This window comes from Macaca thibetana, chromosome 9 (genome assembly GCF_024542745.1).
Source record: "Macaca thibetana thibetana isolate TM-01 chromosome 9, ASM2454274v1, whole genome shotgun sequence".
Taxonomy (NCBI): Eukaryota; Metazoa; Chordata; class Mammalia; order Primates; family Cercopithecidae; genus Macaca; species Macaca thibetana.
Window position 1 is genome coordinate 18,273,372 of NC_065586.1, and position 23,011 is coordinate 18,296,382.

A 23,011-nucleotide genomic window follows, 5' to 3' on the forward strand; every position below is an offset into this window, starting at 1 on the left:
GCGAGCTTTTGCAGCCAGTTCTGGAAAGAGGACCTGAAAAGATCCAACCTCCATGTAGCGGTCTAAGAATCTTAGAAGTCATCGAATGCTGGGTTTCATGGTAGAAGTTCAAGAGCTGCAAGAATTCAAGGGTCAAGACTGAACAATGATGAAACATGCAGAGAAAAGGGGAGAATTTACATGTCCCTAAAGCAATAATTTGCTACCTTGGCCACACATTAGAATCATCTGTGGAACTTAAAAAAATCCACATGCTTAACCACGTTGCATCCCAGACCAATTAAGTTGGAATCTCATAGGGTGGACTTCAATAGTTGGTATAACTTAAAGCTCCCTGTGACTCCACTTTGCAGCAAGGCTGAGAAAGACTGGTTTAAAGTGAACGGGAGTGTTTACCTGGGTACTTTTGGCCTGGTTTATCCACTTATGTATCATATGCATTATATTCATAGTTAGAATAATTCACAGATTAACCACTATGATACTTAAGTATAAATATACTTAAATTGCACTTAGACTGTTTGTCTATACATGCACTTAAAGCATCCTGCTTGCTAGGGTTCAATTCCCATCATCAAAGACTGAAACCTCTGTAAAGTTTTAGTCCCCCTAATTTAACAAACCAGTGTAGCAAGACATTCATCCTAAAGAGACTTGTACATTAAAGTCGATACAGATTTTTGACTCAATTCAGTGAATTACTGTTTTATCAGGGGTTGGTTAAGCAAGCTTCAGGGCTCCCGAGCTATTTGTGTGAACCAAACAAACCCTAGGTCAGAGATTTGTAGAACTGTATATTATTTCACTGGATATGTAGAGAATAAGGAAACACAAAACCTCCGCATCTCCCAAAGACTGTATTTATGTTGGGGGTATATCCAGTTTTTCATCTGATACTCAGAGAATAGTTTTGACTTTGCAGACCTCCCGATTGCTCTCAGGGCTCTCAGACTACACTTGGAGAACCCCTTATAAGAGGAATATGCATAGTGAAAGAAGTGAAGGCTGCAAGTTCACAGATGCATTATTTTCTCATTTTCATTTGTAGGGAAATAGATGCTGTGTCATTCACTTGCAAGGATTTTATTTTTATTCTTAATTGCCTCCCTAATCCTTTCTCCACTCAGCTGTGGTACTCAGTGCATTCAGATTAAATGTGTGTGTTCCTCTGGGCCAGGAAGGAATAGGTACCATTGATGTGGGCCCTCAACTGTATTACAGAATAGGGTGATAAACACTCAGGAAAAAGATTCTCCCTGGTAAAGTGCTAAGCAATTGTTAATCAGCATTGTAAAACATGAATGAACATCTTGCTTGTACATTCCAAAGTTCCACAAATGAAAATTCTTATTCTCAAAGGAGCAAGAGATGAATCCTGCCTATAATGTTTTTATAATGTGGCTGTGAATATTTTTTCCGAGTTGGTAGTCCCAAATCACCTCTTACAATTAAAAAAAAAGGCAGAATAAGAAGAAAGATATAAGCTTAAGTAATGGGTCACTGTAGTCAAAATCAGGGAGTAGCCAATTATTTTTGCGATTTACGCTAAGTGTGCATTTAGAAAGTAGGATTAATCTCACTACTTCACCGCAGAAATTAATGAGATGAAATCACATTGTAAAAACCATTGCTTTGTACCTCATGATCTTATTTTTAACAATTTTGTATGTCCTGTTTTGTAGTACATTTATCCCAAATCCATTGTTTCCAACAAAATATTTTATGTTTATTTTATTATATTATATTGAATTTATAGATTTATGTTTTTTTGTTATTGTTTGTTTGTTTGTTTGAGACGGAGTCTCGCTCTGTCACCCAAGCTGGAGTACAGTGGTGTGATCTCGGCTCACTGCAACCTCCTCCGCCTCCTGGTTTCAAGCGATTCTCCTGCCTCAGCCTACCAAGGAGCTGGGATTATAGACTCGCGCCACCATGCCCAGCTAATTTTTATATTTTTAGTAGAGACGGGGGTTTTGCCACGTTGGCCAGGCTGGTCTTGAACTCCTGACCTCAAGTGATCCACCCGCCTTGGCCTCCCAAAGTGCTGGGATTACAGGCGTGAGCCACTGCACCCGGCCAGATTTATGTTTTAAAAATTCAGTTATTTATAAAGATAACACAAAGAAGTCCTAAAAATCACATTCATTATTTAATACTCAAAATATTTGACAGACTTCATATAGGTAATTACACATTAGATGCATATGCTTATATAATGTAGTATGGATACAGTTATCAGGTCTATTCCTTCCAAAACTCACAACATCAACAAGCTTTAGTTTAAATAGAAGTTAGATGGCCAGGTGAAGTGGTTCATGACTGTAATTCCAGCACTTTGGGAGGCTAAGGTGGGAGCAACACTCGAGCCTAGGAGTTAGTTCAAGACCGTCCTAAGCAATATAGCAAGACTCCGTCTCTACAAAACATGGAAGGATTAGCCAGGTGTAGTGGTGTGCTCCTGTGATCCCAGTTACTTGGGAGGCTGAGGTGGGAGGATCATTTGAGCCCAAGAGGTTGAAGCTACAGTGAGACATGATTGTGCCACTGCCTTGGGTGACAGAGCAAGACCCTGTCTGCAAAATGACTAAAGGTTAAAAATAAAATTAATTTTTTTTTTGACATGGAGTCTTGCTCTGTTGCCCAGGCTGGAGTGCAGTGGCACACTCTTGGCTCACTACAACCTCTGCCTCCTAGGTTCAAGCAATTCTCCTGCCTCAGCCTCCCGAGTAGTTGGGACTATAGGCTCCCACCACCACGCCTGGCTAATTTTTGTATGTTTAGTGGTGATGGGGTTTCACCATGTTGGCCAGGCTGGTGTTGAACTCCTGATCTCATGATCTGCCCGCCTCAGCCTCCCAAAGTGCTGGGATTACAGATGTGAGGCACCACGCCCAGCCTTTTTTTTTTTTTTTTTTTAAGACTGAGTCTTGCTCTGTCGCCAGGCTGGAGTGCAATGGGGTGATCTCGGCCTGCTGCAACCTCTGCCTCCTGGGTTCAGGTGATTCTTCTGCCTCAGCCTCCTAAGTAGCTGGGACTACAAGCATGTGCCACCATGTCTAGCTAATTTTTGTATTTTTAGTAGAGACGGGGTTTCACCATGTTGGTCAGGGTGGTCTCGATCTCTTGACCTCATGATCTACCCTCCTCGGCCTCCCAAAGTGTTGGAATTACAGGCATGAGCCACCACGCCCGGCCATAAATTTTTTTTTGATTAGGTGATGCTGGGCACAATGGCACACACCCATTGTCCTAGATACTTGGGAGGCTAAGGCAGGAGGATCACTTGAGCCCAGGGGTTCGAGGCTGCAGTGAGCTATGTTTGCATCATTGCAGTCTAGCCTGGAGAACATAGCTAGATGCTGTCTCATTGGAAAAAAAAAAAAAAAAAAAAAAAAAAAAAAAAAAAAAAAAAAAAAAAAAAAAAAAAAACAGGGTCAAGGAGTGAAAATTACACCATTTCTTCTGACTTTTTTTAACTTAAATTAACTGCGAAGCCCTAGAGATTATAACTGTTACCTCTAACTGCTTGAGATTCTTGCATAAAGTCTTGTTCTTCCAACATGTTTAGTAGAATAACAGCTCTAGAACTGTTGGTTTGAAGACTAAGTCACTAGCCTCTCTCTAGGTGATGAGTTGAACATCCTCTCTTAACAGCAGAATACTCAGAGCCCCAGGCCTATCAAGTAACTTAGCCAGTTAGTTAGAGGCAACAGAGCCGGGCCTAGCTCACATCTCCAAATCTAAATCTGGTGTACTCTTCACTGTACTGAATGAACTTCAAGTTCTCCCTGGATTGTGGGCCAAATCATATCACTCTAAAAGTACCAAGTGTGTGGCATGGTGGCAGCCATGCAGGAGTCGATTGGGGGTGGGGGGTGGGGAGCAGTGAGGGGGAAGCACTCTAAGCAGATGGAAGAGACAGGTAGAGGCCCCAACACAGGAATGCTCTTGGCTCAGTCCGAGGACAGCAGGACGCCAATATGGCTGCAGTGTGGGGAGGAAGGAGCAGAGAGAGGGGAGAGGAAATCTGAGACGTGAGTGGAAGCCATATCTCCCCAGGTCCTGCAGGCCACAGTTATCTCAGCTGCGGCAAGAAATGAGCAGAGGACTTTAATTTTAAGCAGCAAGATGATGCAAGCGGTCCGTGCCTTACGAAAGACCTCTTTAGCTGCTCTATGGAGATTGGACAGCATCCAGAGATGAGCTGGGGATATTGCTAAAGGGAGTGGTGGTGAGAGGTGGCAAGGCAAGGGTTGGATTTGAGAAATACTTCGGAGTTAGCATGGACAGGACTTGGTAAATGTTTAGCTGGGAGGATGGGGGAGCATGGGGGTGCTGTTTGCTGTAGTATGAGGAATTAGTAGCTCTTTTGATCACAGAAAGATCAAGAAGTCTATTGGAAATCCATGCAGAGTCATCAAATTGGCATTAAATGCAACAATCTGGAACTCAGAGACCTTAAATATTTAGGAAAACCTGACCTTGCAGAAACGAAGAGTATTCCAGGACTACAGAATAAGTATTCCTTCAGCATAGGTGAGATGTGAACATTTCAGGAGGAAAGCTCTTTGGACGGCAGGCCAGAGAAAGGCTGGGAGAAGAAGATTAGGAAACGGGACCACAGGGGGTATCTAAAAAACACAGTGGGACAAAAACAGCACTTTGTGTAACCTCCCTAGTCCCCAGCACACCTTGTATTATTCCGTGGAAATTGTATTAAGGAGAAATATTGAAACATTATACATAATACATTGAATTAGTTAGAGTCATTTAACTACTATAGAACATAATCTGCAATTCATTTACAGTTAACTCTGAAACGATGTTTAATTCATTTTAATGGTATGAAAAAGGGACTTACCATGTTAAATGTAGGTTACAAGTTCCAAAAAAATTACAAGCTATGATTTTCAGTGTCAAATTCACCATACAACAGATCTATGGGGCTGGGGAGTAAAGGAGTCAAAGAAGGCACCGAAATACCCTCTCCTCCCATTATTTCTAGAATTGTTTGAAGTGGCAGCTTTCATGAAGATAAAATCACTATGCCTCTTCATTAATAACAGTAGGTTCTCATTTTCAAGTGTATCTCATTCAGCAGTAGGGATGGGGGGATGGGAAAAAGTCCTTTTCAGTTTTTGCTGTTAGTTGTAATATGCTTGAAACCAACATGCTGTCTCAAAAAGGCTCACTTATTTGAGTGGCTCTGATTTGAATAAAGAGTCTCATCTTATCTGAAGCTGCTGAATTGGAGGCAGGATTGATCATGGCTTCTTAGAGGGATAAAATCTGAGGAAGAGATCTCCACAGTACAACTACTTGCCTTAAATAGTACAGCTTTGGAACAAAAGCGCTTTGCTCTTCTCAGTCAATAGTAATAGCTCAGTTGGAAATTTTGTTAATGTTAAAAAAAAAAAAACTGTCAGCAACAACATAGATTGCTATGTTGAAAGAAAATTCTATTATGTCTGTGACTATTTCCGTCTTGTTTTTTTACTATGGCATGTGAAATTGTTTCCTACTTTTATTTTTTTGAGAAAAGGATGTGTTCGCTGTTGTTTACCAAAAACACATGTGAGCCTTAGTGTGTAAACACACTAGAGTTTTATTTTGCTATTATGATTTACTGTCTGGCTCACACATACCATAATTATCCATATTTGTACCCATAGCATGGCCTTATATAATCAAAGATGACACTGTTGAGGCATAAACTCTAAACTGGGGTGTGATCAAGGGAATTTTTTCACAATCCTGTATGGTTGGATAAATAGTCTGGACTTTGAAGTCTGGACTGACCACTTGAAGTATGTGACCTCCAAAATTCTGAATTTTTTTTGTCGTCTCCTGGCAACATAACATATTTATACTTTGGCCACCACCTCCCCTTCCAGAAAGGTCTGCTGCTGTTTTAAAGTTTAAAACAACAAATGAGAAAGTCGTCTCTATTGAAGGTTCGGAATTCCTGAAGCTCTCCTCTCTGCTTTCTGTTTATGTCGACAGATAACAGCAATGCTGGGTACAAATAAATCAACAGAAAGAACCCTTCTCTTTTCAGATTAGTGAGCATGCATCTTTAGTTATTAAAACAGCACTCCAGGAGTTTTCTAGTTATAGTGTCATTTTCATTAAGCCCTTTTCACCGTTTAGCAAAGACAACTTGGGGGCAAGTGACGGGAGCAGGAGATGGAAGGAAATTGGAAACAAGCTAAGGACAAATGTTCCAAGGTGTGAATATAAGCTGGGACTGCAGAAACCTCAGGTCCTTCCATCTGAAATCTGACACCCAGCTACTCCAGTGGCCTCTGTGGGCTTCTCCCAGAATCACAGAATAACTGGGCACTTTACTGAGATCCCAGGAGCTGCTTTTGAGACCCACGGTGGTCTGGTTTTTCTCCTGCGTTTTGCCTCTCCAGTCTTCTGTCCTACCTTCAAGCAACCTCAACAAGATGGAGAAAGAATTTGAATTTCACCTTCTGGGATCTTAGGTTATACTTGAAAGCACTTCATATTGACAGCTTTGATGTGAAGGGCACCTTCAATTCTGGCTGGTTTCTCATTCTCAGCACTCTGGACATATTGTGCTGGGTTGCTCTTTGTGATGAGAGGCTCTCCTGTGCGTTGTAGGATGCTGAGCAGGAACCCTGGCCTCTGCCCACTAGATTCCAGTAAACTCCTCACCCGTCCCCATTGTGGCAAGCAACAACGGCTCTAGAAATTGCCCAATGTCCCCTGAGGGGTCAAAATCACCCCCAGTCCAGGACCACTGAGTTACAGCAAAGGAAATTAACGTTTATTTGGCAATTCTGGTGTGCCAGATGTGTACTAGATGTTTTATGTAATTCTGGCAATTATCCTTTGAAGTCTTATCCTCTTTTTATGGATTAGGACCTGGGAGATGACAAGGAGAACTGCTGTTTTGTTTGTGCTTTCCTTTTACTGATTTTCTGGTACTCAACAATGAAAATATAACCAGAAAAATTATTTTATACCTAGGAAAAGAACCCTGAAAACATGCTATTTTAATATATTTATCCCATAATATGACTATGCATTTCAGGCATTCATTACCTAAGTTACAGACATCTAATGTGAAAATTTGTCAGAAGTATGAAAAGTAAAAAAAAAAAAAAAAAAAAAAAAAAAAAATACTGTTGGACATGGACTTAACCACTTAAATTAAGGTTGCCTTTCTTTTTCTATTCTCTTAAACTGGCAAGTGACCAAATTGTTTTGGATTTCTTATTTGTTCTGGTATCAGCCATGACAAATTATCTCTCATCTAAACCATCATTTTCACAGGGTGTGATGGCTCACACCTATAATCCCAGCACTTTGGGAAGCCAAGGTGGGCAGACCATTTGAGGCCAGGAGTTCAAGACCAGCCTGGCCAACATGTTGAAACCCCATCTCTAGTAAAAACAAGCAAACAACAACACAAAAGTAATTAGCCAGGCATAGCAGCACACGCCTGTAATCCCAGCTACCTCAGGAGGCTGAGGCATGAGGATTGCTTGAACCCAGGAGGCAGAGGTTGCAGTGAGCCAAGATGGCTCTGCAGCCTGGGCAACAGAGCGATACTTCATCTCAAAAAAAAAAAAAAAAAAATTAAGTCCATCACTTCCTGTCTCACCTGAACCTCAATTATTCACTTTTCTGGGTTTCAATCTCAAGTCTATTTCTCATTGACACGTACATTTTTTCCTCAGTTTTTCCTCATTAGTTTTTCTCTTTATGCTCTTCCCAAGGACCTCAACAAAATATCTCTCAGTCTCATTTGAGAGCAAGGAACACACACACACACACACACACACACACACACACACACACACACACACAGAGTTATTTAGTAGTAGAGAATTTATAGAAGCTTGGAAAGGCTTTGAAAGTCCTATATGTTCCATTTAGAATTTACATCCTCATCCTTCTCTTCAAACCTCAGTTGCTTTTGGTTACCTGAAATCATTATTAGTTAACATTTTTCTGTTGTAAATATATTTTAATGGCATTATAAATTAAAGTGGGCTGGGTTTGGAAAGCTAATACTCAAATCTGCCATTGTCAGAAGAGAAAGGAACTATGGTTTCAAGTTTAAAACTGGCATCCAAATATAATGTTTCCAAACTTTCAGAACATTTCTTTCAAACAAATATAGATTGAATACAGGCCAAAGAATTTTTTTTTTTTAATTCATTAAAGGAGCCAGCATGGTTAAGCCAGTTTGAAAGATTATGGGAAAGGTTTAAGTATTTATAGTCATTGAAAGAAAAAACAGTGGGCTATGATTGTTCAATTAGATACAAGAACTGGTTAGTACTCCCCAGAACAATAAAATGACGACTTAGGATGGGCCAGACGCGGCGGCTGATGCTGTAATCCCAGCACTTTGGGAGGCCAAGGTGGGCAGATCACCTGAGGTCAGGAGTTTGAGACCAGTCTGGCCAATATGGCAAAACTTTATCTCTACTAAAAGTACAAAAATTAGACAGGTGTAATGGCAAGTGCCTGTAATTCCAGCTATTCGAGAGGCTGAGGCATGAGAATTGCTTGAACCCAGGAGGCGGAGGCTGTAATGAGCCAAGATCGTGCCACTGCACCCCAGCCTGGGTAACAGAGCGAGACTCCATCTCAAAAACAGAAAAAAAAAAAAAAAAAGATGACTTAGGGAATAATCTTTCCTACAAGACCGCAATCATTTGCATTTCTTCTAGACCAATTTATTTATATTGGACGAATTCATTTGCATGTCTGTCAGTTTTTGACAAGTTAAAGTCTATCCTCACAGAGATAAAAAATATCCTAACCCATAATAAATGCTGAGTTAAACAAAGGGTTCTAATTTCCCTAGAAAATTAGATAATCCTTGGTTGCGTGTTAGACACTGAAACTTTATTTGAGGTTGAAAAGTAATATCAATATCAACCCACTGTAGAAAGTTTGAAAAGTACTAAATTTTTTAAAAGGAAAGAAAAAACAAATACCCTCAAACCACTACTCAGTAACCCACAACCACTGTTAATATAATTCATATGCTTCCTTACAAGTTTCTTCTAAATATTTTTAACAGTGGAATATTTATTGTAAAAACAAATTGGTAGTCCACTTTTTTGTTTTGCTTTTCTTTTCTCTTCTTTCTTCTTCTTCTTTTTTTTTTTCTTTTTTCTTTTTTTAGACAAGTCTCACTCCCATTGCCCAGACTGGTGTGCAGTAGCATAATTTTGGCTCGCTGCCCCCTAGACTTCCTGGAGTCAAGCAATCCTCCCATCTCAGCCTCCTGAGTAGCTGGGACTACAGGCATGCACCACTATGCCTGAGGTCTTTCTTTATTGCCCAGGCTGGTCTTGAACTCTTGAGCTCATGTGATCTGTTCATCTCAACCTCCCAAAGTGCTGGTATTACAGATGTGAGCCACCATGCCCAGCCTACTTTTTTCTTTTATTTACTCTTATCTATTGTAGCATTTGTTATATAACGGAAGTGTCTCATAAGCATTTTAATGGCCACAATGGTCTAGCACTTTTTGTCTCAAAAATTTTTAACAGTTTTTCCTAATTTTAAACACTTATTATAAATTATTTTGGAATATAAAGAAGCATAGAAAATATTATAATGACCAGTGATGTAGGTATGACCTAGTTTTGAAAACATATTACTGATAAAACTGCCCCTTCTCCTCACTAACCCTTCCAAATATACTCCTCTCCAGACATAACCACTATCCTGGATTTGGTATTCATTATTTTCATATTTATTTTTTACATGTTTTGTCACCTACATAAAATATATAGTATTTCTGCATATTTTCAAATTTGCTGCAAATGATGTCATAGGTTCTTTTTAAAAAATGTCTCTATATATTAAGGTGCACAACATGATGTTTTGATACTCATATACACAGTGAAATGGAACTGGATCATTATCTTGTACCGTAAACAAAATCAACTCAAAGTGGATTACAGACCTGAAACCATCAGATTCCTAGAAGAAAACGTTATGGAAAAGCTGCTGAATACTGGCCTTGGTAATAATTGTTTTAAAACATCACACCAAAATCTCAGGCAACAAAAACAAAAATAAACAAGTGAGATTACACCAAACCAAAAAGCTTTCCCAGAGCAGAGGAAATAGTCATCCAAATGAAAAGGCAGCCTGTGGGTCGGGAAAAAATATTTTCAAATTACGTATCTGATAAGGAGCTAATACCCCAAATATATAAAGAACTCACAGAATGGAAAAAAGACATAACCTGATTCTAAAATATACAAAGGACCTAAATGGACATTTCTCCAAAGAAGACATAACACTCTGGCCAACAAATATATGTAAAAGTGTCAACGTCACTAATCATCAGGGAAATGCAAGTCAAAATCACAATGAAATACTAGTTTAGTCTTGTTAGGATGGCTGCGATCCAAAGGACAAGAGATAACAAGTGTTGGTGAGGGCGTGGAGAAAAGGGAACCCTTGTACACACAGGTTCTTAAGGTACCTTACAGTTCCCAAACTTACTGTTTCTATCAACATTGTGTTTGTAGGGATTTACTCAAGTAGGTAACTTCCGGACCATTCACTTTCACTACTGAATAGTATCCAAAATTTTATCCACTTTTCTGTTGATATGCATCTAGGTTTTTTCTTCCTCTCTTCCTCTCTTTCTTCCTCTCTCTCCTTCCTTCTTTCCTTCCTTCCTTCCTTCCTTCCATCCTTCCTTCCTTCCTTCTTTCCTTCTTTCCTTCTTTTTTTTTTTTTTTTTGAAACAGGGTCTCACTCCACCCAGACTGGAGTGCAGTGGTATGATCATAGCTCATTGCAGCCTCTCCCTCCCAGGTTCAAATGATCCTCCCAACTCAGCCTCCCGAGTAGCTGGGACCACAGGCACATGCCACCATGCCTAGCTAACTTTAAAATTTTTTTGCAGAGATGGTGTCTTCCTTTGTTGTCCAGGCTGGTTTCAAACTCCTGGGCTCAAATGATCCTCCCACCTCGGCTTCCCAAAGTGCTGGAATTATCGGCGTGAGCCACCACGCCCAGCCTGTTTCCTGTTTTTTACTACAGCCCCTCAGTGTAGCTAAGGACATTTCGTTCATGTACCTCCCTATGTACTCATGTGAGGGTATCCCTGGGTCTAAGTACTTGGGCATCAACAGTTTCATTATATCCTGCTAAATATCTAATGTGACTGTTCCAGTTTATACTCCCACCAGCAGGCTGGGCACAGTGGCTCATGCCTGTAATCCCAGCACTTTGGGAGGCCAAGGCGGGCAGATCACTTGAGGTCAGGAGTTCAAGACAGTCTGGCCAACATGCTGAACCCCCATATCTACTAAAAAGACAAAAATTAGCCAGGCTTGGTGGCACTCACCTGTAATCCCAGCTACTCAAGAGGCTGAGGCAGGAGAATCGCTTGAACCGGAGAGGCAGAGGTTGCAATGAGCCGAGATCGTGCCACTGCACTCCAGCCTGGGCAACAGAGCAAGACTCCATCTCTAAATAAATAAATAAGGTATACTCCCACCAACAGAATGTGAAAGTCTAGTTGCTCTGCATCACAGGCTTATGAACCTTTTCTGTAAAGGGCCACGTAGGAAATATTTAAGGCTTTGTGAGTTACATGGTCACTGTTGCAATGACTGCTCTTGTAGCACAAAAACAGCCATGGAGCATACATAAACCAACAAGCCCATATGTTCCAATAAACCTTTATTTAAGAACATTGATTTGAATTTCATGTAATTGTCATGTGCCACAAAATACCATTCTGGTTTTTTTTTCCCCCCCCTAGTAATTAAAAAATGTAAAACACATTCTTAGCTTGCAGGTTATACAAAACAGGTGGCTGGCTGAGTTTGACTGTGGGCCATAGCTTGCCATCCCCTTCTTGACATTTTCACCAAGATCTGAGATTTTCAGGTTTGTAAAAAATATTTCCACCATGATGGATGCAAAATGGTAAACTGTGATTTCAGTTTGTATTTCCTGATTAGAAAGGAAGTCCCGTTTATTGACCACTAGAATTTTATCTCCTATGATTTATCTATTCATGTCTTGTTTTCCATTTTCTTTTAGTTGTGAGTCTTTTGATTTATAGGAGTTCTGTTTCCTGGATAGTAATACCCGTGTGTGTGTGTGTGTGTGTGTGTGTGTGTGTGTGTGTGTGTGTGTGTGTGTTGCAAGCATGCTCTCAGAATATTGTGTTTATTATTTCAACTTTTAATGCTGTCTTTTAATATAAATAAGCTTTTAATTTAAAAAAGTAAATATCTCCAAGTGATACTCATTTGACTGTGAAAAAAATTAGATTTTCCATACACACTGAGAACTTGAAAGGCGATAAAAAAAAGATCACTTTCTTGTGTGCAAAAGAGAAAATATTTCTTCAGTGAGTGGGAGTAGAAAAATAGTTTTACTATTATTCCAGACTTTTTCAGGGCAGTAGTTTCTTTGAATGCCAACAGCTTATCCAGTTATGCAACCTATTGTTCTGTTCTGAAGAAAGGATTCTCAAGCAGGGCTGGAGTCCTGGCTGCCCCGAGGGACCTGTCGCATCTGATACTAATGAAGTGTTACTCTACTTTGACAAGTTTGCAGGCGTCCGTCCGTCTTCCAAGCCAGCTGACGTAATTCAGAAGAGTATAAGACCCTCCCACTTGCGTTTGTTCATTGACTTTGATGAGCTCCTCTGCTCTGCCTAAGTGGTTCTGGAACAGAAAGCTGTTGTGATCCAACGAACTTTAGAAAGTCACACTAACTAATACTACACACCCCAAGCCAGCAAGAAGAAGGAAAGCAGTTGCTATGCTGTTCAGCAAAGCAAGACTTGGCTGCCTTTAGCTAGTCCTGAATTTTTGCTCCTGTGAAGAAAATTCCTGCTGGAGTGCTGGGCGCACTTGGAATTGGTCTAGCATGCTTGACAGACGCCTTATAGCTCCTCAAACTAAATACATTATTCCTGGGGTAAGCATACGGGAGAGAAGCCGGCCAGATGCACGGTGTGGTTTAAAGAAAACAGGAATGCATAGAACTGTTGCTGAGCTTGAGCTAAAATCATATTAGTTACTTAACTTTTTAGACTTTCTTATCTTGCCAGAAATGTTGCCATTCACAGTGTTATTACTTTAATGCTGTGGTGATTTAAGCAAGTGAAACTGGAACTCTGGTTTTAAACTGTACCTTACTGAGCTTCATTTAGTAGCTTGGAGAGAGAGTCCAGGTGCAGACAAATTTAGTGGAAAATGGAAATGCTTTTTCCAGCTATAGACCAGCACTTGTCTTGAGTATCATTCTGACAGCCTAGCCACTGAACTGTTTGTGTGTCTGAGACTTTTCTGTGTAAATCACGATGGTCTGACTTGCTGTGTTGCTGCAAATTAAGATTTTTTTATTCTTCGTCACTTTAGAAATTTTGAATTTAATAAAATACAAACACGAGAGTCTAAAGTTTAAAATACTTAAACATAAAGCTTTGCCACACGAGGACTGACTGACTGGGTCTTCGGATTTGGTTTAGAACTTTTAAAGAAAAGACCATATTATTATTTATTGGTGCCTTTTTAGGAAAGGATGAAAACACGCACAGAAGAATCCTGAACCTAAAACTAAACCAGAGCCTGTAAAAAGAAAAATCATGAAGTTAGAAATATTTGTGCTAATAGGACATGAAAATACCATTTTAATTTGTCTAAACATTATTTTAAGTACTTCTTTTGTTTCTAATTGTTCCAAACTATACTAAATTTAGTATAATAGAGAAAAAAAAATACTTGCTAGGAAATACCTTTGTGGTCATTTCTTCTGTGTTGTATTGTATAAAACTGGAAACTGAGATACTTTGCTTAATCTATGTGATTTTGATGATTCTTTTATTAGATTTCACTTTAAGTTTTATGAAGATACAGAATTTGACTTCCTGAGTTGGCCCTCATTAAGTATTATATGCAACAATTCTATTTATTTAGGTTCTGACATGGCTGGCAATGTATATACTAATTATCAACGATTTCTGGGCATTAGATACGTCCCACCCACTTATCAAATGCTATTCACATCCAATTTATAAATTATTCAATACCTGTTTGAGTACATCTGGAATTACTTCCTGTAAACTTGCTTGCTTTTTAAGAATATTAACAAACATGAAATAACTGCTATATTTTTCCTGCAGAGGAATTCTATGAATTACAAAAACATGTATAACCTAAAATGCAAATGGCCAAATACATTCCATTGGCCATTTTGAATATTTTCAGCAACAAAACTGATCACAATTATGTCACAGTTATTTAATAAGAATGGCAATGCGTATGATTTTAAATAGTCACAAGGCCAGGTATGGTGGCTCACACCTGTAATCCCAAAAGTTTGGGAGGCCGAGATGGGAGGATGGCTTGAGGCCAGAAGCTAGAGACCAGCCTGGGCAGCATAGCAAGAGCCGTGTCTACAAAAATAATAATAATCACCTGAATAATTTATCCTACAATTAATTTTAGACCTGTCTTTAAGTATTATGGGGAATCTGCACAGGGATGTTTATTCTTTTAAATTACTTCTTCCCTAAAAATAGACTTTTTGTTTCCTATGGCCTGGCCACTTCTCATTTTAACTAATAACTATGCTTGAATAGGGCTTATAAATACATGGATTTTTGGATTTTTGAATGGTTAAAGTTTAAAATAACTCTTTATAAAGTTTTTATTCTGTAACCATTCAACACTTTAAATTCAGTCTTTCTCAAAGTTCTCCAATAATGACAGAAATGCTTCTTTCAAGTTTGGACAAGAATATAAATGGAGAGAATTTTTAAAATTATACATATGTATATTTATATATGTATATTTATGTGTGCCTGTGCATTGTGGGATAGGTTTTTAGAATGCTGAATAAACTGTGTGGTCTTTATTTTTGTTCTAATCCCAAGTATGATTTCAGTTTTTATATCAGTTTCAGTTTATTTCAGTACCTTCTAATGCCATTCCAAACCCCAAATGCAGAAAACACATTTAGAAATTACCCATTTAATTCTCATTGTGCATTAAAATGAAATCGATAAACCAATGCAATTTGGTGTAATTACTTTCTACTGCCAAAGGCGAATATATATAGATCAGTCTTACTAGCTTTAAGTGCGCAATTTATTTATGAATCCTGGTATTGTTGCATTGTAAATTTCTTGAACATAGTATCTTTAATAACTGCAATTGAGTGCCATTATTCTTAGACCCAGATGGTCACTTCTTCTCTATTCTTTCTTCCCTTCCTCCAGATAACAATGATCTCTCTGATTTGGGCAGGTTATTATTATTATTATTATTACCCATCATTTTTGTTTTTTCTGACTGTGGGTAAGAGCCAAGTATTTGGATCTAGTCAGACTTGACATTGAATACTAAACCATCTCCTAAATAATGGTGTGATCTGGCAGATTTTGTCTTCTCTGAGCCTCAGTTTCATCATCTGTAAAATTAGGAATAATAATAGCTGTGTTTCAAGATATTTGTGAGAATTTTTTTAAAGATCAGAGTACATACATAGAATATAAGTAGATAGATGGCTTAACATAGTTCCTAGAGTTATTAAGGGAAGGTGTATGCCTTCCTGTATTTTCTGCAGTGGCTAGGAATGAAAGAACTTAGCTCTGAAATCCCAAACTATGATATTTCCGATAGGCAGCAAAGGAAAGTGATTTTTTATTTGCATATTGGAGGACGGGGAGGGATTAAATGTCACCCTTGTGAAGTGTGACTCTTAATTGGAGACCTGTGGGTCAGCTCTCAGAGGGCTGGGAGGAGAAAGCAAATATAGATGCTCTAAAACTGTGTGCAAATATTTCAGTCTCTGCATATGTGAACATTTTCTAGCTTCTGTCGGTTCTCAAAGTGGTCCTCAACTCCTAAGTGGTAATAAATAAATAAATAAATAAATCCTGAATGGACGTAAGCCTGAGAGAACAAGTAAGATGATGGTGATTAAGTATTCTAAGAAGGCTAGTAATTTTGGGTTGATTATTTTTTCTCCCTCTTTACTTTTATATTGCTCAAGCATTTATCAAAAAAAAAAAAAAAGAGAGAGAGAGAGAGAAAGTTAGCATGTGACAAATAATGATCTAAGGCTTCAGGCTTCTACATCACTCTTCAGATAATTTGTATTTAAATGTAAGTATAATGTTCATAAGGCCTGGTGGCTAATGTATGTACATGGAGATGCTGGCTCCAGCATCAAGAGGTGCCATCCTGTTTGATTGTACGTTGCCCCATAAAACGATCAGTCTGTGGAAACAGTCATTTTGTGCAGTCGCAATCGAGATTTCCAGTTATTTTCATTATTGAAATTGACAAAACTTTTTTTTTTTTTTTTAAATGGAGCCTCACTCTGTCGCCCAGGTTGAAGTGCAGTGGCGTGACCTCAGCTCACTGCAGCCTCCACCACCTGGATTCAAGTATTTCTCCTGCCTCAGCCTCCCAAGTAGCTGGGATTACAGGTGTGCGGCACCACCGCCAGCTAATTTTTTTGGATTTTTAGTAGAGACGGGGTTTCACCATGTTGGTCAGGCTGGTCTTGAACTCCTGACCTCAGGTGAACCACCCGCCCCGGCCTCCCAAAGTGCTGGGATTACAGGCGTGAAAGAGAGCTTTATCCTTCAAAGTAATTAAAGTTTTTTACTACTAAAAATAGAAGAAATAGGCCAGGTGCAGTGGCTCATGCCTGTAACAACAACAACCTGGGCAAAAACTCCATCTCAAAATAAAATAAAACAGAAGAAATATTAAAAGAATGTGGGTGTAGGAATACCCCACAGTCTCACCATGCTGTGGTCAGATATTGTTATGCTGGCATATTGGACTACAGTTCTTTTCTACAAGCATACATAGTTTTATAGTTTGTATAGTATGTATTCTACAAGCATACATACAGTTTTATAGTTGCAACTGTAGTGTTCAGACAACTGTGGGTTCTGCCTTTTTTCCTTCAACCTTATTTTGAGATCACTGTTTAATCAGCATAATATAACATTGTGCAGATCTGCCATTGATTGTCCAATAAAATGGCCATTTATTGTTGGACTTTTGAATTGATTTTATAATTTTGTTTTTATAGATAAGTCTATAATAACAAATTTGAACATATGGTTTTCAGCTCCATTAAATAACTTATTTGAGATAAATCATCAGATATGGAATTATTTGTACAGTGAGTGGGTTTGAATGTTCTTACAAGTCTCTGGCTATGCCTTTGATAATTCTACCAGTGGACAATGCCAACATTATTCATATACTAATTTTATCACAATGTATGCAGCATTAGGTATTAATGATTGCTTCTCATGTAAATACTTATACAGCATTGTTTTAATTTGTTTAGTGGATTATTACTGAAGGTGAATATTTACATATTCTTTGTATTTCTATGCAAATTGTTTCATTAGGCTTCCTGTATTTAGATTAAAAGGTTTTTGTTTTTTGTTTTTTTTTTTTTTTTTTTTTTTTTTTGAGGCGGAGTCTCGCTCTGTTGCCCAGGCTGGAGTGCAGTGGCGCGATCTCAGCTCACTGCAAGCTCCGCCTCCCGGGTTCCCGCCATTCTCCTGCCTCAGCCTCCCGAGTAGCTGGGACTACAGGCGCTGCCACCACGCCCGGCTAATTTTTTTGTATTTTTAGTGGAGACGGGGTTTCATTGTGTTAGCCAGGATGGTCTCGATCTCCTGACCTCATGATCCGCCCGTCTCGGCCTCCCAAAGTGCTGGGATTACAGGCTTGGGCCACCGCGCCCGGCCTTATTTGTTAGATATTAACAGGCTTTCCGTCTCTCGCCTTGGAACTCCCCTCCCTCTGTCTCTGTATGGGGGGAGCTTCTTCCTTCTTTCTTCCCTATTAAACATGCTCTGCTCCCTAAAACAAACAAAAAATGAGTAGCTCCTTACAGAATTAACTGTGGAATAGTTTTTCCCCTATCCAATACTATGCTATCAAAATACTGTCTTTCATATAAATTTATCTTACATTTATATTGTAATACCCTACTGATATCTCTAGAGGCTAGCATGAGGAAATAGAGTATTCGTGTAATTAGAAATCAACAGATAGACGAGTCACAAGTTTAAACCTCAGTTTCGGAATATGGAGCAAAAACCTTTTGACTTTATTCAGACATCTCACTTATTTTTGACAGAGAGCTAATAACCATTGCGTAGAATAAGGAAAAGGGCACAGCTGACCGAAGAACGCTTCATATGAAAAGTGAATTCTGTCTCACCTTTCTGTTCATAGATTTTACATTGTCAGGGACAGCACAAGCCAACATACCATCACGTTTCTGTTGATTCAGGGCTGGCAGGGCCTGGCAGGGACACTGCCTTTGTAGCTTCCTGCAGGGCTCCCCCTCCAGTGGTCATTCAGAGATCTTCCACTCTCCTCTTAAGAGTTGGAGAACTGGAACTTTCTTTTATTTTTTTGAGATGGAGTCTTACTCTGTCACCCAGGCTGGAATGCAGTGGCATGATCTTGGCTCACTGCAACCTCCGCCTCCCGGGTTGGAGCAATTCTCCTGCCTCAGCCTCCTGAGTAGCTGGGACTACGGGTGCGTGCCACCACGCCTGGCTAATTTTTGTATTTTTAGTAGAGATGGGGTTTCACCATGTTGGCCAGGCTGGTCTCAAACTCCTGATCTCAAGTTCCGCCTGCCTCAGCTTCCCAAAGTGCTGGGATTATAGGTGTAAGCCACTGAGACCAGCCAGAACTGCAACTTTGTACATGGTTTTTTGCTAAGGGATCTGCTAGCAGTTTGATCTTAATGTAATATCGTGTCATTTGTTAACTCACAAATAGTTGTCACTTTTCCTTAAACCTTTGTTCAGTTACCTAGCTTTGTTAATGTTAGTGGCTTTTTGGGGGGAGTCGGCGGGGGAGCTGGGGGAGGGACAGGGTCTCACTCTGTTGCCCAGGCTGGAGTGCAGTGATACGATCTCAGCACACTGCAACCTCCGCCTCCCAGGCTCAAACCATCATCCCACCTCAGCCTCCCAAGTAGCTGGGACTACAGGCGTGTGCCACCACGCCCGGCTAATTTTTGTATTCTTTGTAGAGACAAGGTTTCACTTTGTTACCCAGGCTGGTCTCAAACTCCTGAGCTCAAGTGATCCACCTGCCTTGGTCTTCCAAAGTGCTGGGATTACAGGCATGAGTCACTGCACCTGGCTTGTTAGTGGCTTTTTGGACATCAGAGAAGAGAAAAACCTGACCCATGAAATCACATCTAAGATCTTTAACTGTGCTACCAACACACAAAACAGACCTGCCGCCATCAGTCAGAAGGGGCCATACTCATTGATAAAAGCGCCCTCTCCACAAAGTCAGTTTCATACCATTCTGTGCCTCCTAATCTTCTTAATAGAAGAAACAGGCTTTGATTTGAAAACATGATAGAATGGACATATCTGACTGCACTGAAAGGACAAGAACAAGATTTTATTCTTTTTTTTTTTTTTTGAGATGGAGTTTCACTCTGTCGCCCAGGCTGGCAGGTTGGAGTGCCGTGATGAGATCTTGGCTCATGCAACCTCTGTGCCTGGGTGCAAGCAATTCTCCTGCCTCAGTCTCCTGAGTAGCTGGGACTACAGGCACATGCCGCCACACCCGGCTAGTTTTTTTTTTTTTTTTTAGTAGAGACTGTGTTGCCCAGGCTGGTCGCGAACTCCTGAGCTCAGGCAATCCACGCGCCTCGGCCTCCCAAAGTGCTGTGATTATAGGCTTGAGCCACTTTACCCAGCCAAGATTTTATTCTTAATTCTAGCACTGGCTCCTTAGTTTTTGAGCAAGTTGATTAACATCTCTAGGCTTTTTTTTTTTTTTTTTTCCTCCTATACAATGAAGGCAATTAATTCTTATCTCTCCACTGCTCTGGGAGGCTGTAAAAGCCTATGACAGTAATGCAGTATCCTTAAAGCATCTGAGAATAGCTGTTTCTAGTTTTGTCTTTACTTTGAAGCCCGAGTAATTACTTAAGGAATGTACCTTCAATCTTGAGACCACGTTTCTAACAACACAGGTATTTCTGCAAGGCGAAACCTGATGAGCCTGAGCTCCTTCCTGTTGGATCCGGGTTGATGGCTATTTTTGTGACTTCACTTAATCAGATTTAATGGTCAATGTAAACACTTGAAAGGAATTTTTCAAGGCTAAATTCCACATCAGAAGGTTTTGAACATCATGCACAGCTCAGCTTCCAAGTCTTTCACAGTGGACTGTGAATAATTAATGCTGATTTGATATCTAGGCATTCTTTAAAAAAAAACGCGTATATCCACCCAAATATAACAATATAGAAAAAAGGAGAGCCTCATGATATTGCCCAAAATGTTAATGGCTCACATGTGATACGTGTTGAGTACTATCTAGGTGAAGTTAAATGTAGCCTCTGTTGAGGAAATTGCCACTTACTTGGATAACATAGCAAGATAAAAACACGTTTGCAACCATGTACATTTTGAGGAATCATAAATTTCTGTATTATAGACATAAATATTTAAAGAACTCTCAGGGTAAAAGATCAGTTGAAAATTTGGAAATTGTGGAATTCAGTTCAATTTAGTATAATTATTGAATGACAACAATTAGAGAATAATTTTGTCAACTGTCTCTATAAAATGATTTAATTAAGATATATATGTTTGGCACTGTAGCTAGAATACAGAGGCCCAAGGTGGTTAGATGGGCTAAATTTGAACTCAGAAAAAAGATGAATGGATGGATGGATGGATGGATAGATAGATAGATGGATCGTTTGTTTGAGACAGAGTCTTGCTCTGTCACCCAGGCTAGAGTGCAGTGGCTGATCTCGGCTCCCTGCAAACTCCACCTCCTGATTCTCCTGCCTCAGCCTCCCGAGTAGCTGGAACTACAGGTGTGCACCACCATGCCCAGTTATTTTTGTGTTTTTAGTAGAGATGGTGTTTCGCCAGGTTGGCCAGGCTGGTCTGGAATTCCTGACCTCAGGTGTTCCACCCGCCTTGGCCTCCCAAAGTGCTGAGATTACAGGCGTGAGCCACCGAGCCCAGATAAAAAGTTTATATTTTAAAGAGACCTCAGAACTAGGCCAGGCAAGATGGCTGATGCCTCTAATCCTAGCACTTTGGGAGGCCAAGGCGAGAAGATTGTTTGAGCTCAAGAGTTTGAGACCAGCCTGGGCAACGTATGAGACCCTGTCTCTATAAATATTTTTTAAAAATTAGCCACATGTGGTGGTGTGTGCCCGTGATCCCAGCTCTTTGGGAGGCTGAGGTGAGAGATCACTTGAGCCCCCGACGTTGAGGCTACAGTGAGCTGTGGTCGTGCTTCTGCACTTCAACCCGAGTGACAGAATGAGACCCAGCAGACAGAACAAACAGACCTCAGCCTTTCTTCACTTCTTTGTATTTTATATGAAGGGTGGACATTCACAGGACATTGCAGGAGGTGTATAAGATTCAGAGTTCCCCATACAGCCTCCACTTGACTGCTTCTGTATGACTTTTGAAGGATGTGATGCTGTGGCTGGAACAACTAATTGGTGAAAATGTTGTTGAAACTCGTTTGTTTAAAGAGACCTAAAAATAACCGTTTTCCCGGAGCTCCAGCATACTACAGTGACCAAAGTTAATGGTCACACACAGCATGTGTGAAGAATAATGGGTCCAATTGTTGATGCGGTATCTGCTTTTAGGCTAAGAAAATGTATATTGATTTAATTTCCACAACTGAGTTTGCCTGACTTCTCTGGGACCACTTGCCATTCCAGCAGCATAAACCTGGCATTCAAAATGCTATTAAAGTTGACGACAATCTGCTAGGTGAGATGAGCCAGACACAAGGGGGACAAATACGGAATGACCCCACTTATATGAGGGACCTAGAATAGACTAACGGAGACAGAGTCTAGAATGGTGGTTGCCAGGAGTTGGGAGAAGAGGAGAGTGGGGAGTTAGTGTCTAATGGGGGATAGACTTTCAGCTGGGGATGATTTAAAAAATAAAAAATAAAAGGTCCTGGAGATAGAAGATGGTGATGGCTACCCAATAATGTGAATGTATTCAATGCCGTTGAACTGTATGCTTAAAATTGGCTCAAATGGTAAATTGTATGGTATGCATATTTTGTCACAATGCTTAAAATGCAATTTAATAAAAACCCACCTGTATTGCGCATGTATGTTGCATGAGGCCAAATGCTTTATATCTATTATTATTTTTTAATTCCATAACAACTGGGCACGATGGCTCATGCCTGTAATCCCAGCATTTTGGGAGGCCAAGGTGGGTGGATCACAGAGGTCAGGAGTTTGAGACAGTCTGGCCAACGTGGTGAAACCCTGTCTCTACTAAAAATACAAAAAATTAGCCAGGCGTGGTGGCAGGTACCTGTTAATCCCAGCTACTCAGGAGGGTGAGGCAGGAGAATCGCTTGAACCCGGGAGTTGGAGGTTGCAGTGAGTTGAGATCGCACCATTGCACTCCAGCCTGGGCAACAAGAGCGAAGCTCAGTCTGAAAAAAAATTTTTTAAATAATAAAATAATAATACTCATAACAACCCAGTGAAATAGACACATGATCATCTCTAGTTGGCAGATGAAGAATCACAGCACAGTCAAGTTTGTCACTAGCATGGGGAACCACAGGTGTCAGTGGCAAAAGCAGGAATTGGAAGCAAAAGGGCAGCGTCTTCCCTGCACGTAGCACACGCAGCACTGCCTGTGCTTCCTTGTTGTTTTTGTTTGTTTTGCCTCTGGTGACTGCTCTTTCTTATGGCCCCAGCTGCTAGAGCAGCCGGCGTTCCTTTAGGAGTAGGGCTTTAGGTTCCCTGAATCTTCACCCAGGGGCATCTCCTTCACCTTGAGCCCTGCGGGTCCTGTAGCAGGAGGTGAGATTGCCCGTCAGCCCTCCAGGAGTCCACCAGGCCGGGCAGGCCTTTACGCAGCAGAACAAAAGGCCAGCTGTTTATTTCCTAGGCAGGGTTAATGAAAATCACCCCATGGGTCTGATACCAAGAT

General features: G+C 40.3%; 1 protein-coding gene across 10 annotated transcripts in view; it reads left to right on the forward strand.

Moving 5' to 3' along the window:
• CACNB2 (calcium voltage-gated channel auxiliary subunit beta 2) overlaps nt 1-23,011 on the forward strand; it is a 404,413-nt gene that overhangs the window by 185,897 nt on the left and 195,505 nt on the right. Inside the window, exon 1 of one of the 10 annotated variants that reach the window (XM_050804653.1) lies at nt 12,305-12,954. The exons of the other annotated variants lie outside the window; for them this stretch is intronic. Coding sequence (XP_050660610.1) covers nt 12,904-12,954 — 51 coding nt within the window. The 5' untranslated portion in view covers nt 12,305-12,903. Of the gene's footprint in view, nt 1-12,304; nt 12,955-23,011 lie in introns of those variants that run through there. 10 annotated transcript variants of the gene reach the window in all.